Raw genomic sequence first — 25,234 nt, 5'->3', positions numbered from 1 at the left:
CCTGGCCGTTCTTTCAATTTTTATTTGATTTGGGAATGTCTACTGCAGTGGCTCTCAGCTGGGAGCGATTGTGTCCCCTGGGGGACGATTGGTGGTATCTGGAGATGTTTTTGGTTGTTACAACCTGGGGGAATGCTGCCAGTACCTGGTGAGTGGACGTGGAGGCCAGGGATGTTGCTAAGTGTCCTCCAGTGCATGGGCAGTCCCAACACCAAAAAGAACCGTCCAGCCCGAATGTTAGCAGCGCAGAGGAGGAGAACTTTGCTCCACTGCTGGGGTATTGTGTGTCGTTGTGGCTTATTTGCTCTGTTGTGACTCATGAGCTGTGTGTTGGTGAGTTGTGTATTGCAAGTTACCACCATCTTTGTGGCCATTAGCTTTTGTTGGTTCATCTACTGCTTCTTTCCATTAGAGGAGAACCTGCTTGTCTGGTCCCCCTCCCCATTTTTTTTTTTTTTTTTTTTCTGGGATGTGTGGCCCAGTGCTCTTAACACCTTTCTCTGGCTTCAGTTTTCATTAATTCAACAGGTAGCTTTAGTTGGGCCTGGCCTTATGCTAGATCCTGGGAAGTCGGCATGTTTCAGGGGGAGGCAGATGACTGAACAGGTACATCCTGTCACAGAGCCGAGGCTCACATGCTGTTGTAGGGTGACTGTGGGATGCTGTGGAAGCGGCGTGGAGTAGGCCCCTAACACAGATGCAGAGGGGAGGCTCCCTGAAGGAAGTGGTGTCTGTGTGGGGGCCTGAAGGACCCAGGAGGAGCTAGTCAGGCTCGAAGAGCTCAGGGAAGGAGGAGGGAGCAGCCCAGCCCGGGCTGAGGGCAGTCAGGTGTGGCACCCACGCGGGAGGTAGCAAGAGATGAGGTGAGAGAGGCCTGAGAGCTTTGGTGAGAGTGAGGGGCCTTCCCAGAGTGGGAATCACTCGGCACCCGGCTTGATGGGGCTCACCCGCCTTTCCATGCCAAACCGTGGTTTTCCCTTTGCACACCAGTTTTGTGGGTCCTTCTCCAGAGAGTGCTGCCTTACAGTAACCTCATCTGTGAGGTATTTCCCAGATAAGGAAACTGGGGCTCGGTGGGGTGAGATCCTTGATCTAGGCCACAGAGATTTCAGTTTGGGGAGGTAAAATGGGAATGCAAGCTTTTCTGACTTTGGATCACACTGTAACACTAACTCTGCCCCATTCTGTTTTTCCAAAGAGTTATTTCAAAATCTGTTCATTGGTCTTTTCCTTTAAACCTGTGGCCAGTTCAGGAGACGATTTGAATGTGGATGTTCAAGTCCCCGTCCCCGTCCCCGTCCCCGTCCCAGTCCTTGGCCAGTGTTTCTAGACTCTTCTGTTTCCTAGTTATTCCATCCTCTGGGGTTGGATCTGGGCTGCTAGCTCCCTTGGGAGGGTGTGCTTCTGGGGCCAGAGGGGGAGGCACTGAGGGTTCTCTTTAAGTGGGGACCCTCCCCAAGGCTTTCCCCAGCCACAGGAAAGCCCTAGCTCATGATCTTGTTGGGCCTTGGGCAGGTCCCCCTTCTCCTCTGGCTCCAGTGGCCTTTTCTACCAAATTGGTGTCCCTGATTCCTCCTTGCTGGGTGGGTGGTGCTGGGTTCTGCACCCAGCACACACCGTAGGTCCTGCTCAGAGGTGGTGGGGTTGCCGTTACTGCCACTGCATCCCTGGAATTGGGTGTTCCCAACCCCCTTTCAGATTTGGCTGAGAGCTGATGGAGGATTGGGGGACATGACAGGGAGATGGTCTTGCTGTCCTTGGGACTCTGGGCCCTTTAAGGAGCTGAGTGCTGGCCAGCCTGCTGCTGGTAGTAGGCTCTTTCCCTTCCTAGGGTACCGGCCGGGGCCCAGGCGTTGGAGCTTCTGCTGAGCGTTGGGGCAGCTCAGGCAGCTGTTTCTGGAGGCCCCCTGAGGCATCTGTGCCCATGACCTCCATTTCTGGGTGCTCGTGGGTCAGCGCAGGTTGGGAAGGGGTGACAGATGAAGCATGGGCCCACCGGTTCCCTGGCGGCAGAGCTGTGTTTGGATGGATGCCTGCAGCAGTGGGGATGGCTCTGTGGGAGCCGCAGTTAGTGCCCGTCCAAGCAGGGGAAGGAAGGGGCTGGCAGGCCCTTGAGGGGTGGCTGGTGTTGAAGGCCCTGAAACACCACAGCTAAATAAGAAACCAGAGGCAATAGTGCAGAGCTGGTGGAGGGAGAGCGGCAGAGGTAGTTTTCGTTTTTAATGGCTTCCTTTCTCATTTACAATTTCCCCTTCTTCCGTTTGCAGCCAGACTCATGGTTTTCAAACGGTAGCTAAAAACTAGTGGTAGTCACTTCCTCTTTCTTGAAGTTGCTAAAAGTTGCAAAGAATGGGGGTGGCGGGGTGCATGGCGCCTGCCGTAGTATCCGAATGGTCTGAGGAAAAGTGCTTGAGTCACTTAGGCAAATGGGTAGAGTCTTTCTCCTGCTCCTCTGTGTTTAGCACCATCACCTTTGGGGTAGTGACAGTCCCCTACCTGTCCTGCCAGAAAGCGTCTGGACGTGGCCTCGGGGTTGGACCGGAAGAGACTTGCACCTGCTGAGCTCCTGCTGTGTCAGGGCCACCTGCTTTAGCTCGATGCCTTTTCACAGCAGCCCGCCCTGGTGGGCTATGTCTCCTTTTCACGGATGAGGAAACGAGACTCAGAGAAGTCAAGTGCCTGCCCAGGTTCACCTATTTAGAGAGAGAGAGTGAAACGCACCCTCCTGCTCCATTCCCAGGGATTCTAGCAGGCTTCATTAAGTTGGGAGAGGGGACTGAGAGGGCTTCAGGCTGTAGTGCATTCAGAGTTTGTGATGGGGGAAAGTTTTTTTCTCTTTTTTTCTGTTCTTCCGTATTTGCATCTTCATTCTGTTTAGAGCCTGATAATTGAGGTTTGTGGAGTGTCGACCACTCAATTGCATTTGAGCCTTTCAGTCTACTCTGATTTTCAGAGGAGCCACTTGAGGTGGAGAGTTCAAGGGGCTGCCTGGGTTCTCAGGGCCGAAGTTCTTGGATGCCACGCACCAGCAAGCACCCTCCCATCTCGTTCTGGCTGCCCCTGCCCCAGTTGTCTGGGGAGCTCTGTTTGGAGGGGAAGCCTGACCTTTTCCCCGAAGCAGATGGTTAGTCTGTAGCAGGGGTAGGGGGTTTGGGGGCCAAGGGCCATGGCCTGTGCCCTTTAATCAGGTATCTTAGAAGTGAACAGTGGGCCTCAGTGTGAGAATTTCTGCTTGTTGTTTACAGACCAGGGCACACTGGAAGCCTCTTGCTAGCCATGTGGCTCCACTCCTCTGGGCCCCTTTTCCACATGAGACTGTCGGAATAATAAGAATTCTTCACTTGGTTTTGCTGTGGAGCCGAGACAAGTGTCTGCAAGTGCGGGTCCATGGATTTTCTACAGATGCTGGCTTGGTGCTGCTCCTATCCTGCCCCGACTGTGGAGGGGCTCACTTAGCTTAGGGCTGTTGGTGGTGAGGGATGGGGAAGGGGTAACCTGGGTGAGTGCCCCAGGGCGGAGCCTTGGCAGCTTCAGCTCTGCCAGGCTGGCCGGCATCTCATCAGCTCTGCGGACGGTGGGACATAGTGCAAGGCCTGAGCCTGGCCCTGACTCTGGCCCTGCCATGGCCGATGGCGTGAGGCAGGTTTTTTTTTTTTTTCAACAGTTTTTATTGAGATATTCCATACAGTTCATCCATTTAGAGTGTACAGCCAGGTGCTGTTGCTCACGCCTATAAGCCCAGCACTTTGGGAGGCTGAGGCAGGCAGATCACTTGAGGTCAGGCATTCAAGACCAGCCTGGCCAACGTGGTGAAACCCCGTCTCTACTAAAAAAATACAAAAATTAGGCCAGGCATGGTGGCTCATGCCTGTAATCCCAGTGCTTTGGGAGGCCAAGGCAGGTGGATCACAAGGTCAGGAGTTCGAGACCAGCCTGGCCAGTATGGTGAAACCCCATCTTTACTTAAAAAAAACACACACAAAAATTAGCTGGGCATGGTGGCGCACTCCTGTAATCCCAAGTACTCAGGCTGAGGTGGGAGAATTGCTTAAACCTAGGAGGCGGAGATTGCAGTGAGCCGAGATCGCGCCACTGCACTCCAGCCTGGGTGACAGAGCGAGACTCTGTCTCAAAAAAAAAAAAAAAAAAATTAGCCAAGCATGTTGGTGCTCACCTGTAATCCCCACTACTCGGGAGGCTGAGGCAGGAGAAATGCTTGAACCTGGGAGCTGGAGGTTGCAGTGAGCCGAGATCGCGCCACTGCACTCCAGCCTGGGTGACAGAGCGAGACTCTGTCTCAAAAAAAAAAAAAAAAAAATTAGCCAAGCATGTTGGTGCTCACCTGTAATCCCCACTACTCGGGAGGCTGAGGCAGGAGAAATGCTTGAACCTGGGAGCTGGAGGTTGCAGTGAGCCAAGATCGCACCACTGCACTCCAGCCTGGGTGACAGAGAGAGACTCTGTCTCAAGAAAAATAATAATAAATAAAGTGTACAATTCAGTGGTTCTTAGTATATTCATAACATTGTGGAAACATCACCACAGTTGATTTTGGAACATTTTTTTAATCACCCTTTCCTTTCAGGAACTTCTCCCAACCCCCGCCAGCACCTGCAAGCCTGTATGTAAGCTCTTTTCTGTGTCTGTGGATTTGCCTGTTCGGGATGCTTCACATAGGTGGAGGCCTGCAGTGTGTGGTTCCTTGGGACTGGCTTTGCTGGCATGGCATGGGCAGCCTGTCGGCCTGCCTGGTCTCCCACGGAGAAAGAGGCTGTGTGTGTGCTTGCCATGTCTCGGTGCTTTGCTCGCCACAGCCTTAGGCCGGAAATTGGCAGAGTCATCATAAATTTGGCGGTTGCCCCTTGAGATTATTCTGGTCCCAGGTACACCCAGATCAGGAAATCCATGCCCCCTCCCGCTGCCGTCAGCACGCTGGTGAGTCACCTTTGCTGAGCCTGAGTTTTCTCATCTGTGACACGGACACTTGGTGGTCGGCCTATCGCATTCCTTGTCAAGCGGGATGGGAAGTAGGGGATGGTCCCTTGAGGAGGTCTAGCATCTGGGCAGAAGTGGGGAGATGGGGGGTTACCATTGTGCACACGGAGGTTCCCGGAGCAAGGAAGGGACACAGTTGTATTTCCTTGTGAGGTGGTGGTGCCTTCGTCACTCTTGACACAGGGGAAGATACACACCCATTGCCTGCCCAGGGCGATCTTGCACTTTCCCCCACCTCCTGATTTAGGGACCCCGTAGGAGTGGCTGGGAGGGGTTGGGGTGGGAGTGATTTCACTTTGTCAATGCCCTGACAGGTACGGCAGCCTCCTGCCTGGGAGGAGCTGGGGCCTTGTGAAAATGAGGTTTGCTTTTCAGCTAATACTTGTGAGCGTTTATTGCCAGGGCCAGGTTCCATGCTAGGTGCCACCCTCAGGTGTCCATGGTAACCTAGGGGGAAGGTTCTAGAGGAAGCATTGTAGAGCCATGAGTATGTACCTCCAGCACTTCATTGCTGTGTCACAGAGATGCTTCCAGGCGGCAAGTCAGAGCGCACAGCTCAGGGAGACAGTGGTGGACAAAGGTGGGGCTGGGGGCTGCTTGAGCCAGGCAGGCCAGGGAAGGCCCTTCTGTGAGGTGAATGCTTGGTAAGAGATCCGAGGATGAGAAAGTGAGTTATTAGGACAAAGTTGCTGAGGTAGACCCAAGCTTAGTATGTTCTGGAAACAGAAGGCCAGCGTGGCCAGGGCAAGTAGGGAGTGGGAGGCCATTGAGGGTCCCAGGCGCTGACCCGATGAGAGGGCGGGTCTGATTTTCCCTTCAGCAAGCTCTGCATGGCTGTGGGCAGAGGGGATGAGCAGGGGTCACCTGCGGTCGAGTGTGGGGGGCCTGCCGTCAAGTGGTTGTCATGCAGGCAGAAGGGGTGGGATGTTTATGTTTGGGGAGGTCAGCGGTGCCTGGGTTGGGGTGGGAGGCCTGATAAGTCCCTAGATTTCTGTTGGTGCCCGGTTGGAGGAGAACTCAGGTCTCTGGCCGAACTGTGCTGTCACAGCTGGGCTGAGAGGGGCCTGAGGACCACAGCCCTCCATCCCGAATCCAGGGATGTCTGTTGAGTAAGCACTAGGAGCCGGGGACAAGGTGGACAGGGAGTTTACCATCCAGACAGGTCCCTCCAGGGTGGGCCTGGAAATGACAGGCTCCTCCCTGAGGTGAGAGTCGGGGTCACTATGGCCAGGGCTGGTCCCTCAGGCAGAGCGAGTGCTGGAGCGGGCTCGGCGAGAACTCGCTCATTCATCCCTTAAGTGTCCACTACACAGGCCCTGTCCTGAGACAAGGGCTCTGCACCCTGAGAATTCAACTTCTGAAAGCTGAGAGTGCCAGCTTCACTGCCCACCAACCCCTGGATCGGGGCATGGGCGTTTATTTTGGTGTGCCTCAGTTTCCTCTCCTGTAAAATAAGGCCATTCCCTGGGGGGTGGTTGTGAGAGTTGGTGGAGGTAATGGCTGTGAAGTCCTTTTTAGAGCAGTCAGCACAGTGCGGGTGCTGGAGCGCAGCGGCCGATACCATCGACATCATTGCCTGGGGTGCCTGGAATGCCCCCATCCACCCAGACCCGCAGGGCCTCCTGGACATCTATCCAGCACTGTGCCTCAGGCAGCCACGGGCTGTGCAAGAGACACCTGAAGTGGCAGCCCCAGGAGCACTGGCGAAGTGGCATGGGGCACGGCCTCCCCAGGGCACTGGGGTCACCGTGGGCACGGAGGTCAGTCAGTGAGCTGGCTGGGCAGGGGCACGAGAGCCTGGATGCAGGCTTGGTGGAGTGCACGTCACCGAGCAGGTGGAGGTACTCATGTTTGTGCTTTAAAAGGATTTTTTTTTTTTCTGAGACAGAGTGTTGCTCTGTCACCCAGGCTGGAGTGCAGTGGCGCAATCTCGGCTCACTGCAACCTCCGCTCCCGGGTTCAGGCAATTCTCCTGCCTCAGCCTCCTGAGTAGCTGGGACTATAGGCACACACCACCATGCCCGGCTAATTTTTGTATTTTTAGTAGACACGGGGTTTCACCATGTTGGCCAGACTGCTGTCAAACTCCTGACCCCGGGTGATCTGCCTGCCTGGGCCTCCCAAAGTGCTGGGATTATAGGCGTGAGCCACCACACCCAACCTTAGAAGGAATATTGGGAGTCTGGGCATGGTGGCTCACGCCTGTAATCCCAACACTTTGGGAGGCCCAGGTGGGCGGATCACCTGAGGTTAGGAGTTCGAGCCTAACTGGCCAACATGGTGAAATCCCATCTCTACCAAAATAGAAAAATTATCCGGGTGTGGTGGCAGGTGCTTGTGGTACCAGCTACTAGGGAGGTTGAGGTGGGAGAATCGCCTGAACTCGGGAGGTGAAGGTTGCGGTGAACCTAGATTGTGCCACTGCACTCCAGCTTGGGCAACAGAGTGAGACTCCTTCTCAAAAAAAAGGATTATTGGGAAAAGTGGACTGGTGAGGGGTAAGCGGTGAGTCGCTGGGTGCTGTGGACTGGGACCTGGCAGGCCCCCCAGAGGAGCAGGGGTTCAAATGCCTGGAGGCTGCTGCTGTCTCCCCCAGTCCTCCCGCTGCCGCCATGACTGTCATTGGTCACAGAACTCTTCCCTCTGCTACACCCTCAACTGTCATTGACCAGGTTTAGTGACCCATATAGTGTCATATCAAGATTGTTGCCAATCTAGAGTCACCGAGGCAGACGGGCAGCCTGGGAGCAAGGTCTGGACTGCAACCTCCCGAGCTGAGCCCAGCCTTAGGGTGGTCAGGGTGCATGAGCGAGGAGATCCTGGCCCCAAGCTGGCCTGGCTTCAAGCTAGGCAGGAAGGAAAGGAGGCCCAAGAGGCGTTCGACCTGCCTGAGGCCATGTGTAGGACTCTGTCCTGCCTGTTGTCAGCCCAGGCTGCTCTCCTAAGCTCCGATGAAGTCTTCCCTGGGCGTGGTGCTCCATGTCTCCCTGTCTCTTCCCTGGGGCCGGGGGCTGAGTCAGGCCTGGGGGCTGGTGGGCACTGAGGTGACAGGTCAGTGGGGCTCAAGGAGATGGTGGAGGCCTGCGCAAAGGGAATGACTGAACTGGAAGAAGCTGCAGAGGGGCATTGGAGGAGAGGGACTAGCATCTGTGCCTGGGAGTGATGGTGGTGAGGGCCTGCAGGAGAGGCACCCTTGGCCTCTTGTGCCGGCTCTGCTCTGTTCTCAGCATCCTCTGTAGTGACTTGGGGGTAGCAGTGGCCTCTGCCTTAGCTGGTGATATGGTTGTCAGGAGGCAGGTAATGAGCGTGAGCTCTGGTCAGTGTCTTAACTGGTGAGAGCTCCATGAAGGCTGTCTGCTGGGACCAGATGGCCTTCAAGGTTCCAGGATGCTGCCTGACTTACTGGGCTTTAGTTGCCCCTTGTCCTGTGTGGCGGAGTGATGACAGCTTGCTTGGGGGCTGCTGGTGAGTTTGGACATCATGTGCACAGCACACGTGCAAAGCCAGGACCATTGTCATCAAGTGCCGAGAGCACAGGTCACAGGTCAGGTCTAGAGTGGAAGGTCTGTGTAGAGGCTTTGTAGGGCTCTGCGGAGCAGGGACGTAGTACAGGGCAGGGGCTCAGAATGGGGTTGCCTGGCATCTTGTTAATGCTCTGTGTATGTTTCCTTATTGCCAGTGAGTTCCTGTGCACGAGTGTTTAGGGGCTGGAACCAGGCTGAGGAACCAGGCACTGTCCTCCAGAGGGCGGGAGCCAGCTCCAGATGGGGACAGGGTCAGGGCCGGGTGTTGCCAGCTTTGTTTTTCCCCCACAGAATCTGTCTATCCCACCCTTGGTTCCTTCAGGTCCTGGTCAGTGACTATTCTGGGAGCCCCTCCCTTCCAACTTTTCCTCTTCCTTGTTCCAGCCCAGGTGCTGGGTGAAAGGATGGTTGGGGTGTGTTTGTGTGTGAGTGGTGTCCAGGCAACGGCCACAGCCTGGAGATGCACAGACTTCCTCTCTTCCCCCTGCCACCGCCCCATGCCTCCCACGTAGCCTTGGGTTATTTGCTGGGCCAAGCAGCAGCCATGTGCTGGAAGTCATCGGGCATTTGAGTTTGTTGAGCAAATACAGGTTGAAGCAAGTTTGAAGCCAGAGGTTCAGGCCCTGCCCCTGCAGTGTCCCGCCCAAAAGTAGGGATAGTGGACCCAGACCCTCATGGGGAGACAGGGTCCAAGGCCCCTCGGTACACAGGGTCCAGCCTCTCCTCACAGGCCCTGCACATGGTCCACACCTGGGGACTTCACCAGGCCTGAGGCCTCAGGTGTGAAGTGACCCCCTGGACCTCAGGCGAGGCGGCCTGGAGGATAGAGATGGGGGAATAGGGACAGGCTCAAGGGCAACTGCAGGAGCCTGGTGCTCAGTGGGAGCCTTAAGCCTGAGTGATGGAGGCAGTGAGCCTGTGGGCAGTCCCGGGGTGGGGCCAGGCTCAGCGTGAGGGAGAGGGCTGGGTCTTGGGGACAGGCTGTGCCCAAGGTGGGCACTTAGCCCCTGTGGTCAGTGCCTCGTCCAGTGGGGACTCCCTGGGGTGTCTGACGCGGCGCTGGTTGTTTCCATGCCTGCAGGGCGCCATGTTTTGGAAGTTTGACCTGCACACAAGCTCGCACCTGGACACGCTGCTGGAGCGGGAGGACCTGAGCCTGCCCGAGCTGCTGGACGAGGAAGACGTGCTGCAGGAGTGCAAGGTCGTCAACCGCAAGCTGCTGGACTTCCTGCTGCAGCCACCCCACCTGCAAGCAATGGTGGCCTGGGTCACCCAGGAGCCGCCAGCTAGCGGTGAGGAGCGGCTGCGCTACAAGTGAGTTCCCCAGCTCCTGGCCAGCCCGTCCCTGTCAGCATCACACATACCTTCACTACGCAAGCCTCACAGCTACCCTGAAATGTGTCAGTATCAGTAAACTCCAGTTTGGGGAAGAGGAAGACGAGGCAGGGAGCAGCTAGGCCCCTGCACAAGGCCTCACAGCTCACCAGGTGCGGACCAAGCCTGTGCTCTGGAGGGCAGTGGCACAGTCACGGGTCACGACAGCCACAAAGTCATGGGCCCAAGCGATCCTCCTGCCTCAGCCGCCCGAGTAGCTGGGACCACAGGCATGTGACGACATGCCCGGCTGGTTTTTCTCTTTATTCGCTGCTTTTTATTTTATTTATTTTTTATTAAACTTTTTTTTGTATGTTTGTGAAACACTTGTCTGCTATTGAAGACACTTTAAAATTAGTTATTTTAATCCAAGTGATGCTGAAAAGACACTTTTTTTTTGAGACTCACTTTGTCACCAGGTTGGAGTGCAGAGGCATGATGGGCTCACTGCAACCTCCTCCTCCCGGGTTCAAGTGATTCTCCTGCCTCACCCTCCTAAGTAGCTGGGACTATAAGCCACCACACCCAGCTAATTTTTGTATTTTTAGTAGAGACAGGGTTTCACCATGTTGCCCAGGCTGGTCTCGAACTTCTGACCTCAAGTGATATGCCTGCCTCAGCCTCCCAAGGGGTACCTCCCCACAGTCCTGGAGCAGATTGTGGCCCCTCGGGGCCTTGAGTGGTACGCTGGTGGGGTGGCTCTTGTCTTGGAGCCGTCAGGCACCGTGTGAAAGTTTGGAGTAGGGAGGCAGGTGGTGAGGTTGGAAGTTGAGCAAGGTTCCAGGAGTCAGCCAGAGCTGGGGCAGTGTACGGGGTTGCAAGTGAAGCCGCTGAGAGGCAAAAGGGATGAGTGTTAGCTGTTGGGGGATTGGGAAGCACAGGAGCTTCAGGACCAGGCTTGTCTTGGGGGTGGTGAGGAGCCTAGGATGGGATGGCTGGGTGTTAGCAGGGTGGAGGAGGCCGGGTGTGGGCCCTTGTTTCTGCGTCGACCCTGTCCTCTGCCCTTTCCCCTTCCTGGACAGGGGTCTCTGCAGCCCCAGGAACCCAGTGCCTGGTGCAGAGAAGAGGGTGGAGCCTTGCCGCCCCCTGCCCCCTGCCTCCGACCCGAGTCCCCACCTGCCTGTGCTTGCCTCCCAGGTACCCCAGTGTGGCCTGCGAGATTCTGACCTCAGACGTGCCCCAGATCAATGACGCCCTGGGTGCTGATGAGTCCCTTCTGAACCGGCTCTACGGCTTCCTGCAGAGCACCGGCAGCCTCAACCCACTGCTGGCCAGCTTCTTCAGCAAGGTCATGGGCATCCTCATCAACCGCAAGACAGACCAGGTGCCCTGGCCCCCACCCTGGTGCCACCGTGGGTTGGGGGGTGGCGGCTGGGCCAGGCCCTGTGCATGATGCAGCCCATGTGCCCCCAGCTCGTGTCCTTTCTTCGGAAGAAGGATGACTTCGTGGACCTGCTGCTGCAGCACATCGGCACTTCGGCCATCATGGACCTTCTGCTGCGCCTGCTCACCTGTGTGGAGCGGCCCCAGCTGAGGCAGGACGTTGTCAATGTGAGCAGGGCCGGCTCCTCTGGGGGTGGGGGGCTGGGCGTGGTGGATGGTGATGCATCCCCTGCCTTCTCGCCCTCAGTGGCTCAACGAGGAGAAGATCGTCCAGCGGCTGATTGAGCAGATCCACCCGTCCAAGGATGAGAATGTGAGTGCTGCTGGTGCCCCTGCAGCTTCCCCTTAGAGTTCCTTCCCCATGCCCACTTCCCCACTTTTAAAAGAGGAATTGGGGCTGGACGCAGTGGCTCACGCCTGTAATTCCAGCACTTTGGGAGGGCGAGGTGGGAGGATTGCTTGAGTCCATGAGTTCGAGATCAGCTTGGGCAACATAGTAACACCCCGTCTCTACGTAAAAACTTAGCTGAGTGTGGTGTTGCACACCTGTAGTCCCAGCTACTTGGGAAGCTCAGGTAGGAGGATTGCTTGAGCCAGGAGGTCAAGGCTATAGTGAGTCATGATCACACCACTGCACTCCAGCTTGGGTGACAGAGTGAGACCCTGTCTCCAAAAAAAAAAAAAAAAAAAAGAAATTGGTGAGAAAAGAGAGCATTGAGAACCAGGTGTATCCATGCCCTTTGAGAAAAGGAAAGAAACTTGACTCAAGTGATTCTCCCACTGCGGCCTCCGAAAGTGCCGGAAAGGTGTTTTTCATGATCCAGGAACTTGGCACATAATGCCTTGCAGGGAGGGGCCCTCCTCATCGCCTGTCCCAGTGCTGGCCCCACGTCCTTCCCTGCCCACCCTGGCCTGTGCCGTTGCTGGGCCTGGCAGCTTTTTCCCTGTCTCCTGCCTGATTGAACCCCTTGCTGTCCTTCTAAGGGTCCGTCCAGCAGCCTTGCTTTCAAGGGCCCTCCCATCCTCCCCTTTAGCTCTGGGGGACCCCACGTCCATGTGTTTCTCCAGCTTGGGTCTCCTTCCCTGTCCTGGTTCCCAGCACAGGGCCTAGCGTAGAGTGGGTGTTTGTCAAGAGCCTCAGATATCCGAGGACACTAGGAGCAACATGTCCTTCCCAATGCCAGCTTCTGCCTTAGCGGCGCACAGGCTTGCAGAGCAGAGATGGCTCTGGGCTCACCCAGGCTGGGGCCTGTCCCTGTAAGGGCCCTGAGGCATGGCCCAGGGCCACACTGCCAAGCCCTGGCAGCTGCCCGTTGGGTAGACTCAGCTCTGCTTGTACTTTTCTCTTTTCTCTCTTTTGTAGCAACTTTACTGAGATGTAAATTGCACAGCATACCACTCACCCACCGAAGCTTACAATTCAGCGCGTTTAGGGTATTCAAAGCGTTGTTTATCATCTTGTTGAATTTAGATTATTTTTTATCACTCCAAAAAACAAGTCCTGCCTGTAATCCCAGCACTTTGGCAGGTGAGGCTGGAGGATTGCTTGAGCTCAAGAGTTTGAGACTAGCCTGGGCAACATAGCAAGACCTTGTCTCTACAAAAAATTTAAAAATTAGCTGGCATTGATGGTGCACACCTGTAGTCCTAGCTACTCAAGAGTCTGAGACGGGATGGCACCACTGCACTCCAGCCTGGGGTGATGTAGAGGCCGTGTCTTTTTTTTTTCTTTTTTTTTTTTTTTTTTTTTTTTTTGAGACAGGGTCTTGCTCCGTTGCCCAGGCTGGAGTGCAGTGGCATGATCTTGCCTCACTGTAACCTTGACCCCCTGGGCTCAAGCAATCCTCCTGCCTCTGCTTCATGAATAGCTGGAACTAGAGACGCGCACCACCATTCCTGGTTAATTTTTTTGTATTTGTAGAGATGGAGTTTTGCTGTGTTGCCCAGACTGGTCTCAAACTCCTGGGCTCAAGTGATCCTCCCCACCTCGGCCTTTCTTTTTTTTTTTTTTTTGAGATGGAGTCTCACTTTGTCACCCAGTCTACAGTGCAGTGGCATGATCTCGGCTCACTGCAACCTCCTCCACCTCCCAGGTTCAAGCGATTCTCCTGCCTCAGCCTACCGAGTAGCTGGGACTACAGGCACCTACCACTGCGCCCGGCTAATTTTTTTATTTTTAGTAGAGATGGGGTTTCACCATGTTGGCTAGGCTGGTCTCGAACTCCTGACCTCGTGATCCACCTGCCTCGGCCTCCCAAAGTGCTGGGATTACAGGCATGAGCTACTGCTCCCGGCCCCACCTCAGCCTTTCAAACTGCTGGGATCATAGGCATGTGCCATCACACCCAGCCGAGACCCTTTCTCCAGAAAAAAGAGAAAAGATACCCTGTATTCATTAGCAGCCCCTCCCGATTTTCCCCTTTCTCTTCTCAGCCCCTGGCAACCACCAGACTATTGTGTCTCTGGATTTGTCTTTGGACGTTTCATATAAATGGAATCATGTACTGCGTGATCTGTGTCTGGTTTCTTTCTCTAGCACGATGTTTTTGTGGCTCATTCATGTGGTTGCATGTATCAGTTTCACTCCTTTTCCTGGCTGATTAGCACTCCCCTGTGTGGATAGACCAGCTTGGGCATATTCACTCATCAGTCAAAGCCGTCTGGGTCGTTGTGGGCGATGCTGCCGGCCCTGTATGCGGGCATGAGAGCCTTGTGTGGATGCCTCCTGTCCTGGGGAGCCTTCCTGGCTTCCTGTTCTCTCCACCATCTTCCCTCCAGCAATTGGTGCCTCTGTACCCACCTCCTTCGTAACACGTGTCCCTGTGTCTGGGTGACCATTTTTCCCTGGATGGTCAGCTCATGGGAGGGGCTCCCAGCACCAGGCTGCAGAGGGCCAGGTGGCCCGACCAGGATCCTCACCTGTCTCTCCCCGTTCCAGCAACATTCCAACGCGTCCCAGTCCCTGTGTGACATCATCCGCCTGAGCCGGGAGCAGATGATCCAAGTCCAGGACAGCCCAGAGCCTGACCAACTGCTGGCCACCCTGGAGAAGTGGGTGTGCGGGCGAGGCTAAGGCTGGGGGGAGCTGATTTGGGGAAGCCCTGGGCCCCTGACCCCTCACCCTGACCCCTGCCCCCGCAGGCAGGAGACGATCGAGCAGCTCTTAAGCAACATGTTCGAGGGGGAGCAGAGCCAGTCTGTCATCGTCAGTGGGATCCAGGTGCTGCTGACCCTGCTGGAGCCCAGGAGGCCGAGGTGAGGGATACGGGCCACAGACCATGCATGCTGCCCATCCCCAGGGGCTCTCCGGCCCTTCAGAGGCGGGTCTCGGTGTCCACCAAGAGAAAGCCCCACCCATGGCATCTTGCTCTGTGGCTGCTTGTGCTCCCTGCACAGTGGACAGTACGGGGCCGAGGGAGGAATCTTCCTGTCTGCTTTGACAAGTGAGGGCACTAAGGCTGAGGCTACTGCTGCAGCTTGTGTTGGGAGGGACCCCAGACCCCCGTGCCCCTGCCTTACCACACAGGCCACTAGCCTGTTGAGTTTGCCTTCCTGCTCCCACCCCTCACCCGTGCCCTCACAGTGGACTGCCAATGCTGCTGCCTGGTGGGCTCCCCACCCCACCCCACCCCAGCCAGGCGTTGTCTGAAGGGCCTCAGAAGAGAGCGGCGCTGGGGGCATGTGGCTCCTCGTTTTCCTTCAGACCCTGCAGACTTGGTCCTCGTGCCTGCTCTTGTGTGGGTGCGCAGGCCATCTAGGCTCACTCCGCCTTCGACCCTGCCCTGGTGTAGGTCCGAGTCCATGACCGTGAACAACTTCTTCAGCAGTGTGGATGGGCAGCTGGAGCTCCTGGCCCAGGGGGCCCTGGAAAGCACTGTGTCCAGTGTGGGCGCCTTGCACGCCCTGCGCCCGCAGCTCAGCTGCTTCCACCAGCTCCTGCTGGAGCCTCCCAAGGTCAGGGGCATGGGTTGTGGTCCTCGGGGAGGCGGGGGAAGCAGGAAGGGCAGCCCTCAGGAATCAGGCCTCCCTGTATCTGCAGCTGGAGCCGCTACAGATGACGTGGGGCATGCTGGCTCCGCCTCTGGGCAACACGCGGCTGCACGTGGTCAAACTCCTGGCCGGTGCCCTGAGCGCCAATGATGCAGCCCTGACGCAGGAGCTCCTGGCACTGGACGTGCCCAACACCATGCTGGTGCGGGGACTGGACCGGGCTGGGGATTCAGGGGCTGGGGCGGGGACTGGACTGGGCTGGGGGTTCGGGGGCTGGGGTGGGGACTGGGCTGGGGGCTCGGGGCTCGGGGGCTCGGCTGGGGTGGGGCCTCTCTGGTACCCATCCTGTGTCCTCCCATAGGACCTCTTCTTCCACTATGTCTTCAACAACTTCCTGCATGCCCAAGTGGAAGGATGCGTGAGCACCATGCTGAGCTTGGGGCCACCTCCTGACAGCAGCCCTGAGACGCCCATCCAAAACCCTGTTGTGAAACATGTGAGCTGGGACTCCCTGGTCCCCTCCTTCTGGGCCCGTCCCCTGTGGGCGCACCCTCTCCAGAGGCCTACCCCTCACTCCTTCCTCCCACAAGTGTTTGTTGGGTAGTGTTAGATGCCAGTGCCCAGGTGGGGTGTGGGAGGCATGGCCAGGGAGAAACGCAGATGAAACATGCAGGTGCAGGGAGCAGTGGGCTCCTGACTTGAGCTGAAGAGCTAGGGGTGGGCGGGAGCAGACTTGCGAGCAGCTGAGTGTGTGTGCGTGAGTGTGCACACGTGAGGGTGTGTGTGAGCATGTGTGTCAGTGCATGCGTGTGTGTGAGCGCGTGTGTGTGAGCATGTGTGAGCATGTATGCCTGTGTGAGTGCACACATGAGTATGTGAGCATGTGTGTGTGTGAGCATGTGTGCCTGTGTGAGTGCACACATGAGTATGTGAGTGTGTGTGAGCATGTGTGTGAGAGCATGTATGCCTGTGTGAGTGCACGCATGAGTATGTGAGCATGTGTGTGTGAGCATGTGTGTGAGCGTGTGTGTGTGAGCATGTGTGTGAGCATGTGTGTGAGCATGTGTGTGTGTGTGAGCGTGTGTGTGTGAGCGTGTGTGTGTGTGTGTATGCACCACATATTATTTATAGAAAGACCAGAGAGACTTGGGTGGATGCCAGGGTCCCAAGCCCCAGCTTCCATCCCTCCTTCCCATCCCCATCTGTGGATGAGCGGGGGCCTGGTGAAGCATCTGCTGAGGAAGGGACCCTGCTGCAGTGCAGAGCTCCCCACACATGTGCAGACCACCCCCCCAGGCCATCCTGTCCTGCTCTTCCACAGCTGCTGCAGCAATGCCGCCTGGTGGAGCGGATCCTGACGTCCTGGGAGGAGAACGACCGTGTACAGTGAGCACCTGCTGCCCTTCGTGTCTCCAGGGGCTGGGGCTGCCTGGGTGGGGGGCTGGGCTGGGGCTGGGCATCCCTGGGTCCAGTACTGGCTTCCAGCCGTGGCCTTCACTCTTGCCAGGTCTGCGGGAGGCCCTCGGAAAGGCTACATGGGCCACCTGACGAGAGTGGCTAATGCCCTGGTGCAGAACACAGAGAAGGGGCCCAATGCAGAGCAGCTGGGGCAGCTGCTGAAGGGTGAGGGTCCCCGGGCCAGCCTGAGGGGTAGTGGGGGTCTTGAAGGCCCGGGATGCCTCAACGTCTTCACCCCTCTCACCTAAGCAGAGCTGCCCAGCGAGCAGCGGGAGCAGTGGGAAGCCTTTGTATCGGGGCCCCTGGCGGAGACCAACAAGAAGAACATGGTGGACCTGGTGAGGCCCAGCTTCTCTTCCTGCACTCCTCCTGCCGCTTTTCTCTCTTGGGCCAGTCTTAGCCTCCCCCCCGCCGGCCATAGCTGCCTGCCCACCCTCGTCTGGGGGCTCCAGTAGGCCCTGACGCCCCCTCCTCTCCCCAGGTGAACACCCACCACCTACACTCCTCCAGTGACGATGAGGATGACCGGCTCAAGGAGTTCAACTTCCCCGAGGAGGCCGTGCTGCAGCAGGTGGGCCTGGGGCTGTGCAGGGCTGTGCTGTGCTATGCTGGAGTGGGGTCCTGCCCAGCTCCCACCAGCCCTAACCTCCGCACCCCCACAGGCCTTCATGGACTTCCAGATGCAGCGCATGACCTCTGCCTTCATTGACCACTTTGGCTTCAATGATGAGGAGTTCGGGGAGCAGGAGGAGAGTGTGAAGTGAGTGTCTCCTGTGCAGGGTCAGAGCCCTGTCCTGCCTCTGCAGCAGCAGGCGCGCCTACTTGTATCTGTCCCCTGCATGCACCAACATGCCCTGCGGGGCTCAGCCTGCAGCTGTGGCCCCTCCTGGGCACGCGTTGGCCATGGCCTTGTGTGTGCGTCTGCAGCCTCGTGTGTCTGCCTCCTCTTACATGAGTTCCAGCTCTGCAGTCTCTTCTCTCCGAGGGGCAGGCCATGAGGGTGGGGCACAAACATCTTCTGTGCTGGGGACACAGAGCAGGTCCCTCCCACTCCTGGAGCTAGCCTTAGGGGTCCCAGGCGGGAGAGGCTCAGGGTAGTGGGGACCAGCAGTCCTGGCGCAGGGACTGTGAGGCAGAGCTGAGCCTCCATGGATGCCCTCTGGGTCAGGAGTCTGCCAGACACGGGGGTCCAGCTCTCCCCTCTACAGGCCTCGGGGTAACAAAACATTTTTTTCCAATTACCAATTCTGCTTGTTTTGATTTGTGGGGCAACGACATCTTAACATCAGTCACCTCTGGGTGTTATGATCATGAACTTTTCTGAGTTTCTTGCCACAAGCATCTGTTGCTTCTAGAGTCAGAAAGCTAAGTGGCTGGGTGGAGTGGATCACACCTCTGATCCCAGCACTTTGGGAGGCCGAGGCAGGCAGATCACCTGAGGTCAGGAGTTCGAGACTAGCCTGGCCAACATGGCGAAACCCCATCTCTACTAAAAAATACAAAAATTAGCCAGGCGTGGTGGCAGGTGCCTGTAGTCCCAGCTACTTGGGAGGCTGAGTTAGGACAGTCGCTTGAACCCGGGAGGCGGAGGTTGCAGTGAGCCGAGATTGCGCCACTGCACTCCAGCTTGGGCAACAGAGTGAGACTCCCTCTTGCTCCCCACGATGAGCTCATTTACGGCCAGGGAGACTGAGGCCCCAGGACATAGCTGGCTAGCGTGTGGGAGCTGGATGGCTGCCCATGGCTGCCCCGGGGTCCCTGTACAGCACACACAGCGTGAGGGGCACCACGATGAGGGATAGTCAGCTGTGCCTCGCTTAGTCCACAGCTGGACAGAGGTCCTCTCGGATGCAGACGTGATATCCCATGTTTGCTGCTTCTGTGCCCAGCATGGAAACTTGCAGAGTGTTGGTCTTTATGGGTTAGTGGCCTGTGCCGAGACCCCTGGGGAAGATGCTCAAGTGAAAACTGGGCTGGACACAGTGGCTCACATCTTAATCCCAGCACTTAGGGAGGCCGAGGCGGGAGGATCGCTTGAGTTCAGGAATTTCAGCCCAGCCTGGGCAACATTGTGAGACCATCTCTGCTTTTTTAATTAAAAAAAAAAAAAAAGAAAAACCCCATCCTGGCAGGAGAATGAAGGGACTGACTGGTAGATGGTATTGGGATCACCAGCTGCCCTTTTGGGATGAAACTGTTAGCTTTTCCTCTACCAAGAAAATTCCAGAGGGGTTAAAAAGTTAAATGAACAAAACTAAACCCATAAAGAGTTCCGGAATGGAAAGTGGATGACTGGTTTGATCATCTCAAGGCTGAAGATGCTGCCCTGCATAGCTCATGTAGCAGAAGCCAGGTCAGCTGAGGCTGCCAGTGCCACAGGGACGTGGGCTGCCCTGCCCCAGACCCACTGTGTGCCCAGCGTGGTCTCTGCTCCGCTGCTTCTCAATGTCTAGGAGGGACTAAGGACACTTGCCTTGGAAGATGGTTGTGAGAATGAAGTGCGTGAGTAATGTCTGTCACATACTTAGTGTCCTTTAAGAATTAACTGTCCTTTATCCATTGATCTTTGTGGCAGAATTTTTCATGAATTTGAGACAAATGATCCCTTGAAGTGTCCGTAACATGTGGGGCAGAATGTGGACCCTGATTATTAGACCCTAGTGTTGAGGGAGGTGGGGCCCTGGCAGGTGCAGTTTAAGTTCTGACGTGATTCTTTTTCCCATAATTTAGAATTTCAGCCGCAGACCGTAGACATCTTGAGGTTAGGGGATGTGCTTTATTGGGCTGTAGCCTCACACTCTGCTTGTGCCTGGCTGGTGTGAGTGTCAGCCTCCTACAGATGCCCCAAGGATGGGGACAAGGGCATGGATCTGAATCCCTCTCTGGCACCTGTCCTTGGAGGAGCCTGAGGAGAGTCACTTAACATTTCCGAGCCCCATTTTCTCACTTCTGGAGCCAAGGGAAACAGCCTACCTCAATGAGTGGTTTTAAGGATTTAAAGTGATCATATGTGAGATGTTGATGTTCATGTATGCGTTGCCCCTTAGGACCAATGGTTCGGGTTGTGTGTGAATTTGCAGATACCAAATCTGCAAGTCATGAGGGTCAGCTCTATGTTGAGTGAAGAAAGAAATGTGGCCTTGTGCTGTGCTGCCCCCACCCCCAGGTGGACCCTCTCACCATGCCTTGCCTTCTCTCGTAGCGCACCTTTTGACAAGACAGCCAACATCACCTTCTCCCTCAATGCTGATGATGAGAACGTGAGTACTGCCCCGTCCCCTGGTTGTGGCGGGTGGAGGGGCGTGGGGCTGTGGGCAGTGTGGCCCATCCTCCCATCCCTGTGCCCTGCAGCCCAACGCCAACCTACTTGAGATATGCTACAAGGACCGCATCCAGCAGTTTGATGATGATGAGGAAGAGGAGGACGAGGAAGAGGCCCAGGGCTCAGGGGAGTCTGATGGAGAAGATGGCGCCTGGCAGGGCAGCCAGCTGGCCAGGGGGGCCCGTCTGGGCCAGCCCCCTGGTGTCCGGTGAGTCCCCCTCCAGTTTCCCTTCTCCAAGCTTCCACCACACGGCAGGGCCAAGTGGTCTCCCAACACATTTGGACTGAGGCTGAAGTGAATGAAAAAAATAAGGAACCTGCATTGGTGTGTATATTAGTTGGGGGGCACTTTCACTTTTGAGTGATAGAAATCTAATTCAAGGCCAAGCATGGTGGGCTCATGTAATCCCTGAGTGCCTGTAATCCCAGTACTTTGGGAGGCCAGGGCAGATGGATTGCTTGAGCTCAGGAGTTTGAGACCAGCCCTGGGTAACATAGGGAGAATCTGTCTCTACAAAAAATACAAAAGTTAGATGGGCATGGTGGTGTGCACCTGTAGTCCTGGCTACTCGGGAGGTTGAGGTGGGAGGATGGCTTGAGCCAGGGAGGCAGAGGTTGCAGTGAGCCGAGATCATACCACTGCACTCCACTCTGGGCAACAGAGCCAGACTTGTCTCAAAAAAAAGGTTAGGTGATGCATTAAGAAATCAACAAATTAGCCAGGCACAGTGGCTCAACCCTGTAATCCCAGCACTTTGGGAGGAGGCCGAGGTGGATGGATTGCTTGAGCTCGGGAGTTTGAGACCAGCCTGGGCAACATAGCGAAACCCTGTCTCTACAAAAATTACCTGGATGTGGTGGCGTGTGCCTGTAGTCCCAACTACTTGAGAGGCTGAGGTGGAAGGATCGCTTTAGCCTGGGGGGCGGAGGTTGCAGTGAGTTGAGATCGCACCACTGCACTCCAGTCTGGGTGACAGAGACCTGGTCTCAAAAAAAAAAAAAGAATCAACAAATTAAAAAAAAATCAGCCGGGCGCGGTGGCTCACGCCTGTAACCCCAGCACTTTGGGAGGCTGAGGCGGGCGGATCACGAGGTCAGGAGATCGAGACCATCCTGACTAACACGGTGAAACCCCGTCTCTACTAAAAATACAAAACATTAGCCGGGCGTGGTGGTGGGCTCCTGTAGTCCCAGCTACTCGGGAGGCTGAGGCAGGAGAATGGTGGGAACCCGGGAGGCGGAGCTTGCAGTGAGCCGAGATGGCGCCACTGCACTCCAGCCTGGGCGACAGAGCGAGACTCCGTCTCAGAAAAAAAAAAAAAAAGAAATCTAATTCAAATGAGTTAAGTTATGAAAAGAAAGGGATAATCTCTGTGGCTGAAAAAATAGGCAGGTCCTTGAGGTATGGCTTGGTCTGTGTGCATCCCTCTCTTCCCGCCTCCCCATCTCCTTCCTTCATCCCTCAACTTCACTTCCTCGTGTTAGCTCTCACACGTTTTCCTAGAAAGGGGGGTAAGATGGTCCCAGGCAGCTTCTCTTTTCTCTAATTCCAGTAAAATGAGAGATGATGACTTCCCTCTCCAATGAGGCTGTGATCAGATTTTAGTGCAAATGTTACATTGTTTTTTTTTCTCTTAATACTGGCCAGCCCCAGAATCGCTGTGATGAAATGGGTTCATGCCATGTAGATTTGACAGCATGAACACTAAGTCACCATCGGCAACTGAGTTTTTGCCTCATGACTTTTGATTTGGGAATTAGGCTGTTTTCACTTTTTATTGACATGTAACATGCGTATAGACAAGTGTACAGATCCTGAGTGTGTGGCCAATGGATATCCTTCCTCAGTGCCCAGACCCAGGAGCAGGACCTTCCCAGTACCCACATCCCCTCTGTTAGCCAGTATCCTCCTTTCTGAGGGTAAAGTTGTCTTGGTTTCTAACTCTGTAGATGAGTTTTGTCTCTGTTTTCACTTGATATAGCATACAGCATCTCCTTTTGTGTCTGACCTCTGTTGCTCAACACTCCGCTTGTGAGCTGCTTCCCTGTTGTGTGTTTGGGTGCCCCTCGCTCTCGTGCAGTGGGGCGGTGCCATGCACGATGAGCTGCAGTTGAATTGCTTGTTCTGCAGTTGACAGGCGTTTGGGCAGGTTCCTGTTGCTCACTGCTGTGAGTGCGGCCGCTGTGAATACCCTTGCACATGTTGTTGGTGCACAAGTGTGTCATTGCCAAATCCAGCATGTTGACTTAGCCCTTTGTTTTCTAAGAGTTTTATAGCATTATTTCTATGGTTTTCCATTCATTTTGAGCTAAATTTTGTGTATGGTGTGAGGTGGGGGTCCAGTCCAGCTTCATCCCTTTACATATAGATAACCAGTTTTCCCTGCACCAGTTGTTGAAGACACTGTCCTTTCTCCACCGAATCATCTTGGCACCTGTGTAAAAAAGAAATATTTGACCATATGTATGAGTTTGTTTCTTCCCTCTCTGTTCTGTTCTATCAGTCTGTGTGTTTGTTTTTATCCAGTACCACACTGGCCTGGTTGCTGTTGCTTTATAGTAAGTTTTGAAAATGGGAGGTTTGTCAGGCACGGTGGCTCACACCTGTAATCCCAGCACTTTGGGAGGCCAAGGTGGATGGATTACCTGAGGTCAGGAGTTTGAGACCAGCCTGGCCAACATGGCGAAACCCCATCTCTACTAAAAATACAAAAATTAGCCAGCTGTGGTGGCGGGTGCCTGTAATCCCAGCTACTCGGGAGGCTGAAGCAGGAATATCGCTTGAACCTGGCAGGCAGAGGTTGCAGTGAGCTGAGATCGCACCATTGCACTCCAATCTGGGTGACAAGAACGAAACTCCATCTCACAGAAAAAAGAAAATGGGAGGTTTTAGTTTTCTAGCCTTGTTCTTGTTTTTCAAGATTGTTTTGCCCTATTTGGGATTTCTTGAGATTCCATATGAATTTTAGGATCAGCTTGTCAATTTCAACCAAGAAGCCACCTTGCGTCTTCTAATACGTGAACATGGATGTCTTTTTATATAGGTCTTAAAATTTCTTTCAACAATGTTTCATAGGTTTTAGAGTATGAGGCTTTGTATTTCTTTTAAGTTTATTCCTGTTTTCTTCTTTCTGATACTATTGTAAATGGAATTTTCTTGAAATTGTTTTCAGATTGTTACAAGTGTATGAAAATACAATAGGTTTTTGTATGTTGATCTTTCATCCTGCAACCTTGCTGAACTAATTTATGAGTTCTGATAGTTTTAGTGGATTCCTTAGGATTTTCTATGTACAGAATTATGTCATGTGAATAGAGTTCATTTTCCTTCCTTTCAAATCTGGATGCTTTTAATTTCCTTTTCTTGCCTGGTTGCCCTGGCTAGCCTCTGGTACAATGTTGAACAGAAGTGGCAAGAACAGGCATCCTTGTTTTGTTTGTGATCTTAGGGGGAAGCATTAGCGTTTCGCCATGTAAGTGTGCTGTTAGTTGTGGGGTTTTGTAGATGCCTCATGTAAGTGTGCTGTTATTTGTGGGGTTTTGTAGATGCCTTATGTTAGGTTGAGGGGCTTCCTTTATACGCCTTAGTCGTTGAGTATTTTAGTTTACTTTTAACTATATACAGATATATTACTTTCCAGTTAAAGTAGTCAGTTACTCTGTTAAGACAAAAATATTGAGTCAGCATTTTAGACATAGTACGTAGTCCCATACTGCATCTTTGGGTCAACGATGGACCACATATATGACAGTGGTTCCATGAGATTATAATCCTCTATTTTTGCTGTATTTTTTCTATGTTTAGATACACAAACATTTACCATTGTGTTATAATTGCCTATAGTATTCAGTACTGTAACATGCTGTATAGGTCGGTAGTCTAGGAGCAATAGGCTATACCACAGAGCCTAGGTGTGTAGGAGGCACCACCATCCAGGTGTGTGTAAGTGCACTCTAGAATGTTCACACAATAGTAAAATCACCTAATGATGCATTTTTCAGAGTGCACCCTCATTGTTAAAGCTTAGTTTTAATGTTACTTTGCTTACCCCTTCCCTGGTTGATCAACACATAGGTTGCTTGGATTTTCTTCATGCTCACAGGTGTGTGTTAGTCAACACTCAGCCAGTATTTTTGGAGCAGCTATGGGTGCCTGGTGGTTTCTCCAGGCTGAGGATACAGCAGTGGCAAAAGTCAGCCATCTCTGCCTTCTTGGAGTTTCTAGTTGGAGGGAGAGAGTAGTGTGAAGCCTCTGTCCAGAGGGTGGGTCTGCTGGTGGGAAGGCCTGTCACTCTGGTGACAGTATGAGGTGACGGCTGGGAGGTGACTTGAAAGCTGGTGAGTGGGTCTGTCTGCTCTGGCTGCCATGGCTGAGGCTCAGCCCACTTCCCCAGGGCCTACCCTCCATGGATGATTGGGGACGAACGGTCTCCTTACGGCTGCATTCTGTCCCTGCCCGCTTGTGTTCTTGCCGTTGGCTCAGAACTCCCTCTCCCAGCCTCTCCTGGTGTCGCCACACCCCAGGCTCCCTGGACCCTTCTGTGACCTGCCTGTCATCCCAGCCCACTCTCCTTGGGCTGACCCTGGGCTGCAAGGAATGGGATGGGTGTCGGCCGGTCTGTCCCACACAGCTAGCTGACGAGGCGGTTTCTGGGGCAGGAGTGGAGGCAGCACAGACAGTGAGGACGAAGAAGAGGAGGACGAGGAGGAGGAAGAAGACGAGGAGGGCATTGGCTGTGCAGCCCGTGGAGGGGCCACCCCCCTGTCCTACCCCAGCCCTGGCCCTCAGCCTCCAGGTGAATGAATGGGCGGTGTGGTCAGGTGTACACAGGGCTGTCTGCCTGCTACTGAGTTCACCCTCCATCCCACTCCCCCACCTCTATCCCAGGCCCCAGCTGGACAGCCACCTTTGACCCAGTGCCTACAGATGCCCCGACCAGCCCCCGAGTCTCCGGGGAGGAAGAGCTGCACACTGGGCCTCCAGCCCCACAGGGGCCCCTCAGTGTGCCCCAGGGCCTCCCCACTCAGAGCCTGGCCAGCCCTCCTGCCCGTGATGCCCTGCAGCTCAGGTGAGAACTGGGTGGAATGGGCTGGATGGCGCTGGTATCCCGAGGCCAGGAGGTGGCCATGGGGTCCCAGTCCTCTCGTAGGCTCGAGTGCTAACCCTAGCTGCCCTCTTGGGCTGCCT

At 54.9% G+C, this 25,234-nt stretch overlaps 1 protein-coding gene across 4 annotated transcripts in view; it reads left to right on the top strand.

The window, feature by feature from the left end:
* Nucleotides 1-25,234, top strand: part of PPP6R1 (protein phosphatase 6 regulatory subunit 1) — a 29,218-nt gene that overhangs the window by 2,073 nt on the left and 1,911 nt on the right. Inside the window, exons 1-19 of one of the 4 annotated variants that reach the window (XM_054463831.2) lie at nucleotides 5,511-5,662; nucleotides 9,601-9,833; nucleotides 11,031-11,217; nucleotides 11,307-11,444; nucleotides 11,524-11,589; nucleotides 14,215-14,327; nucleotides 14,418-14,531; nucleotides 15,068-15,230; nucleotides 15,316-15,468; nucleotides 15,628-15,762; nucleotides 16,588-16,652; nucleotides 16,774-16,889; nucleotides 16,977-17,062; nucleotides 17,206-17,295; nucleotides 17,387-17,484; nucleotides 19,927-19,984; nucleotides 20,076-20,254; nucleotides 24,706-24,842; nucleotides 24,935-25,115. In XM_054463831.2, coding sequence (XP_054319806.1) covers nucleotides 5,633-5,662; nucleotides 9,601-9,833; nucleotides 11,031-11,217; nucleotides 11,307-11,444; nucleotides 11,524-11,589; nucleotides 14,215-14,327; nucleotides 14,418-14,531; nucleotides 15,068-15,230; nucleotides 15,316-15,468; nucleotides 15,628-15,762; nucleotides 16,588-16,652; nucleotides 16,774-16,889; nucleotides 16,977-17,062; nucleotides 17,206-17,295; nucleotides 17,387-17,484; nucleotides 19,927-19,984; nucleotides 20,076-20,254; nucleotides 24,706-24,842; nucleotides 24,935-25,115 — 2,342 coding nt within the window. In that variant the 5' untranslated portion in view covers nucleotides 5,511-5,632. Of the gene's footprint in view, nucleotides 1-5,510; nucleotides 5,663-9,600; nucleotides 9,834-9,887; nucleotides 10,007-11,030; nucleotides 11,218-11,306; nucleotides 11,445-11,523; nucleotides 11,590-14,214; nucleotides 14,328-14,417; nucleotides 14,532-15,067; nucleotides 15,231-15,315; nucleotides 15,469-15,627; nucleotides 15,763-16,587; nucleotides 16,653-16,773; nucleotides 16,890-16,976; nucleotides 17,063-17,205; nucleotides 17,296-17,386; nucleotides 17,485-19,926; nucleotides 19,985-20,075; nucleotides 20,255-24,705; nucleotides 24,843-24,934; nucleotides 25,116-25,234 lie in introns of those variants that run through there. The other 3 variants (XM_054463832.1, XM_054463833.2, XM_063657504.1) reach the window with 3 other exon arrangements.

This window comes from Pongo pygmaeus, chromosome 20 (genome assembly GCF_028885625.2).
Source record: "Pongo pygmaeus isolate AG05252 chromosome 20, NHGRI_mPonPyg2-v2.0_pri, whole genome shotgun sequence".
NCBI classification, from domain to species: domain Eukaryota; kingdom Metazoa; phylum Chordata; class Mammalia; order Primates; family Hominidae; genus Pongo; species Pongo pygmaeus.
This window is presented reverse-complemented; position numbering and strand designations above follow the sequence as displayed.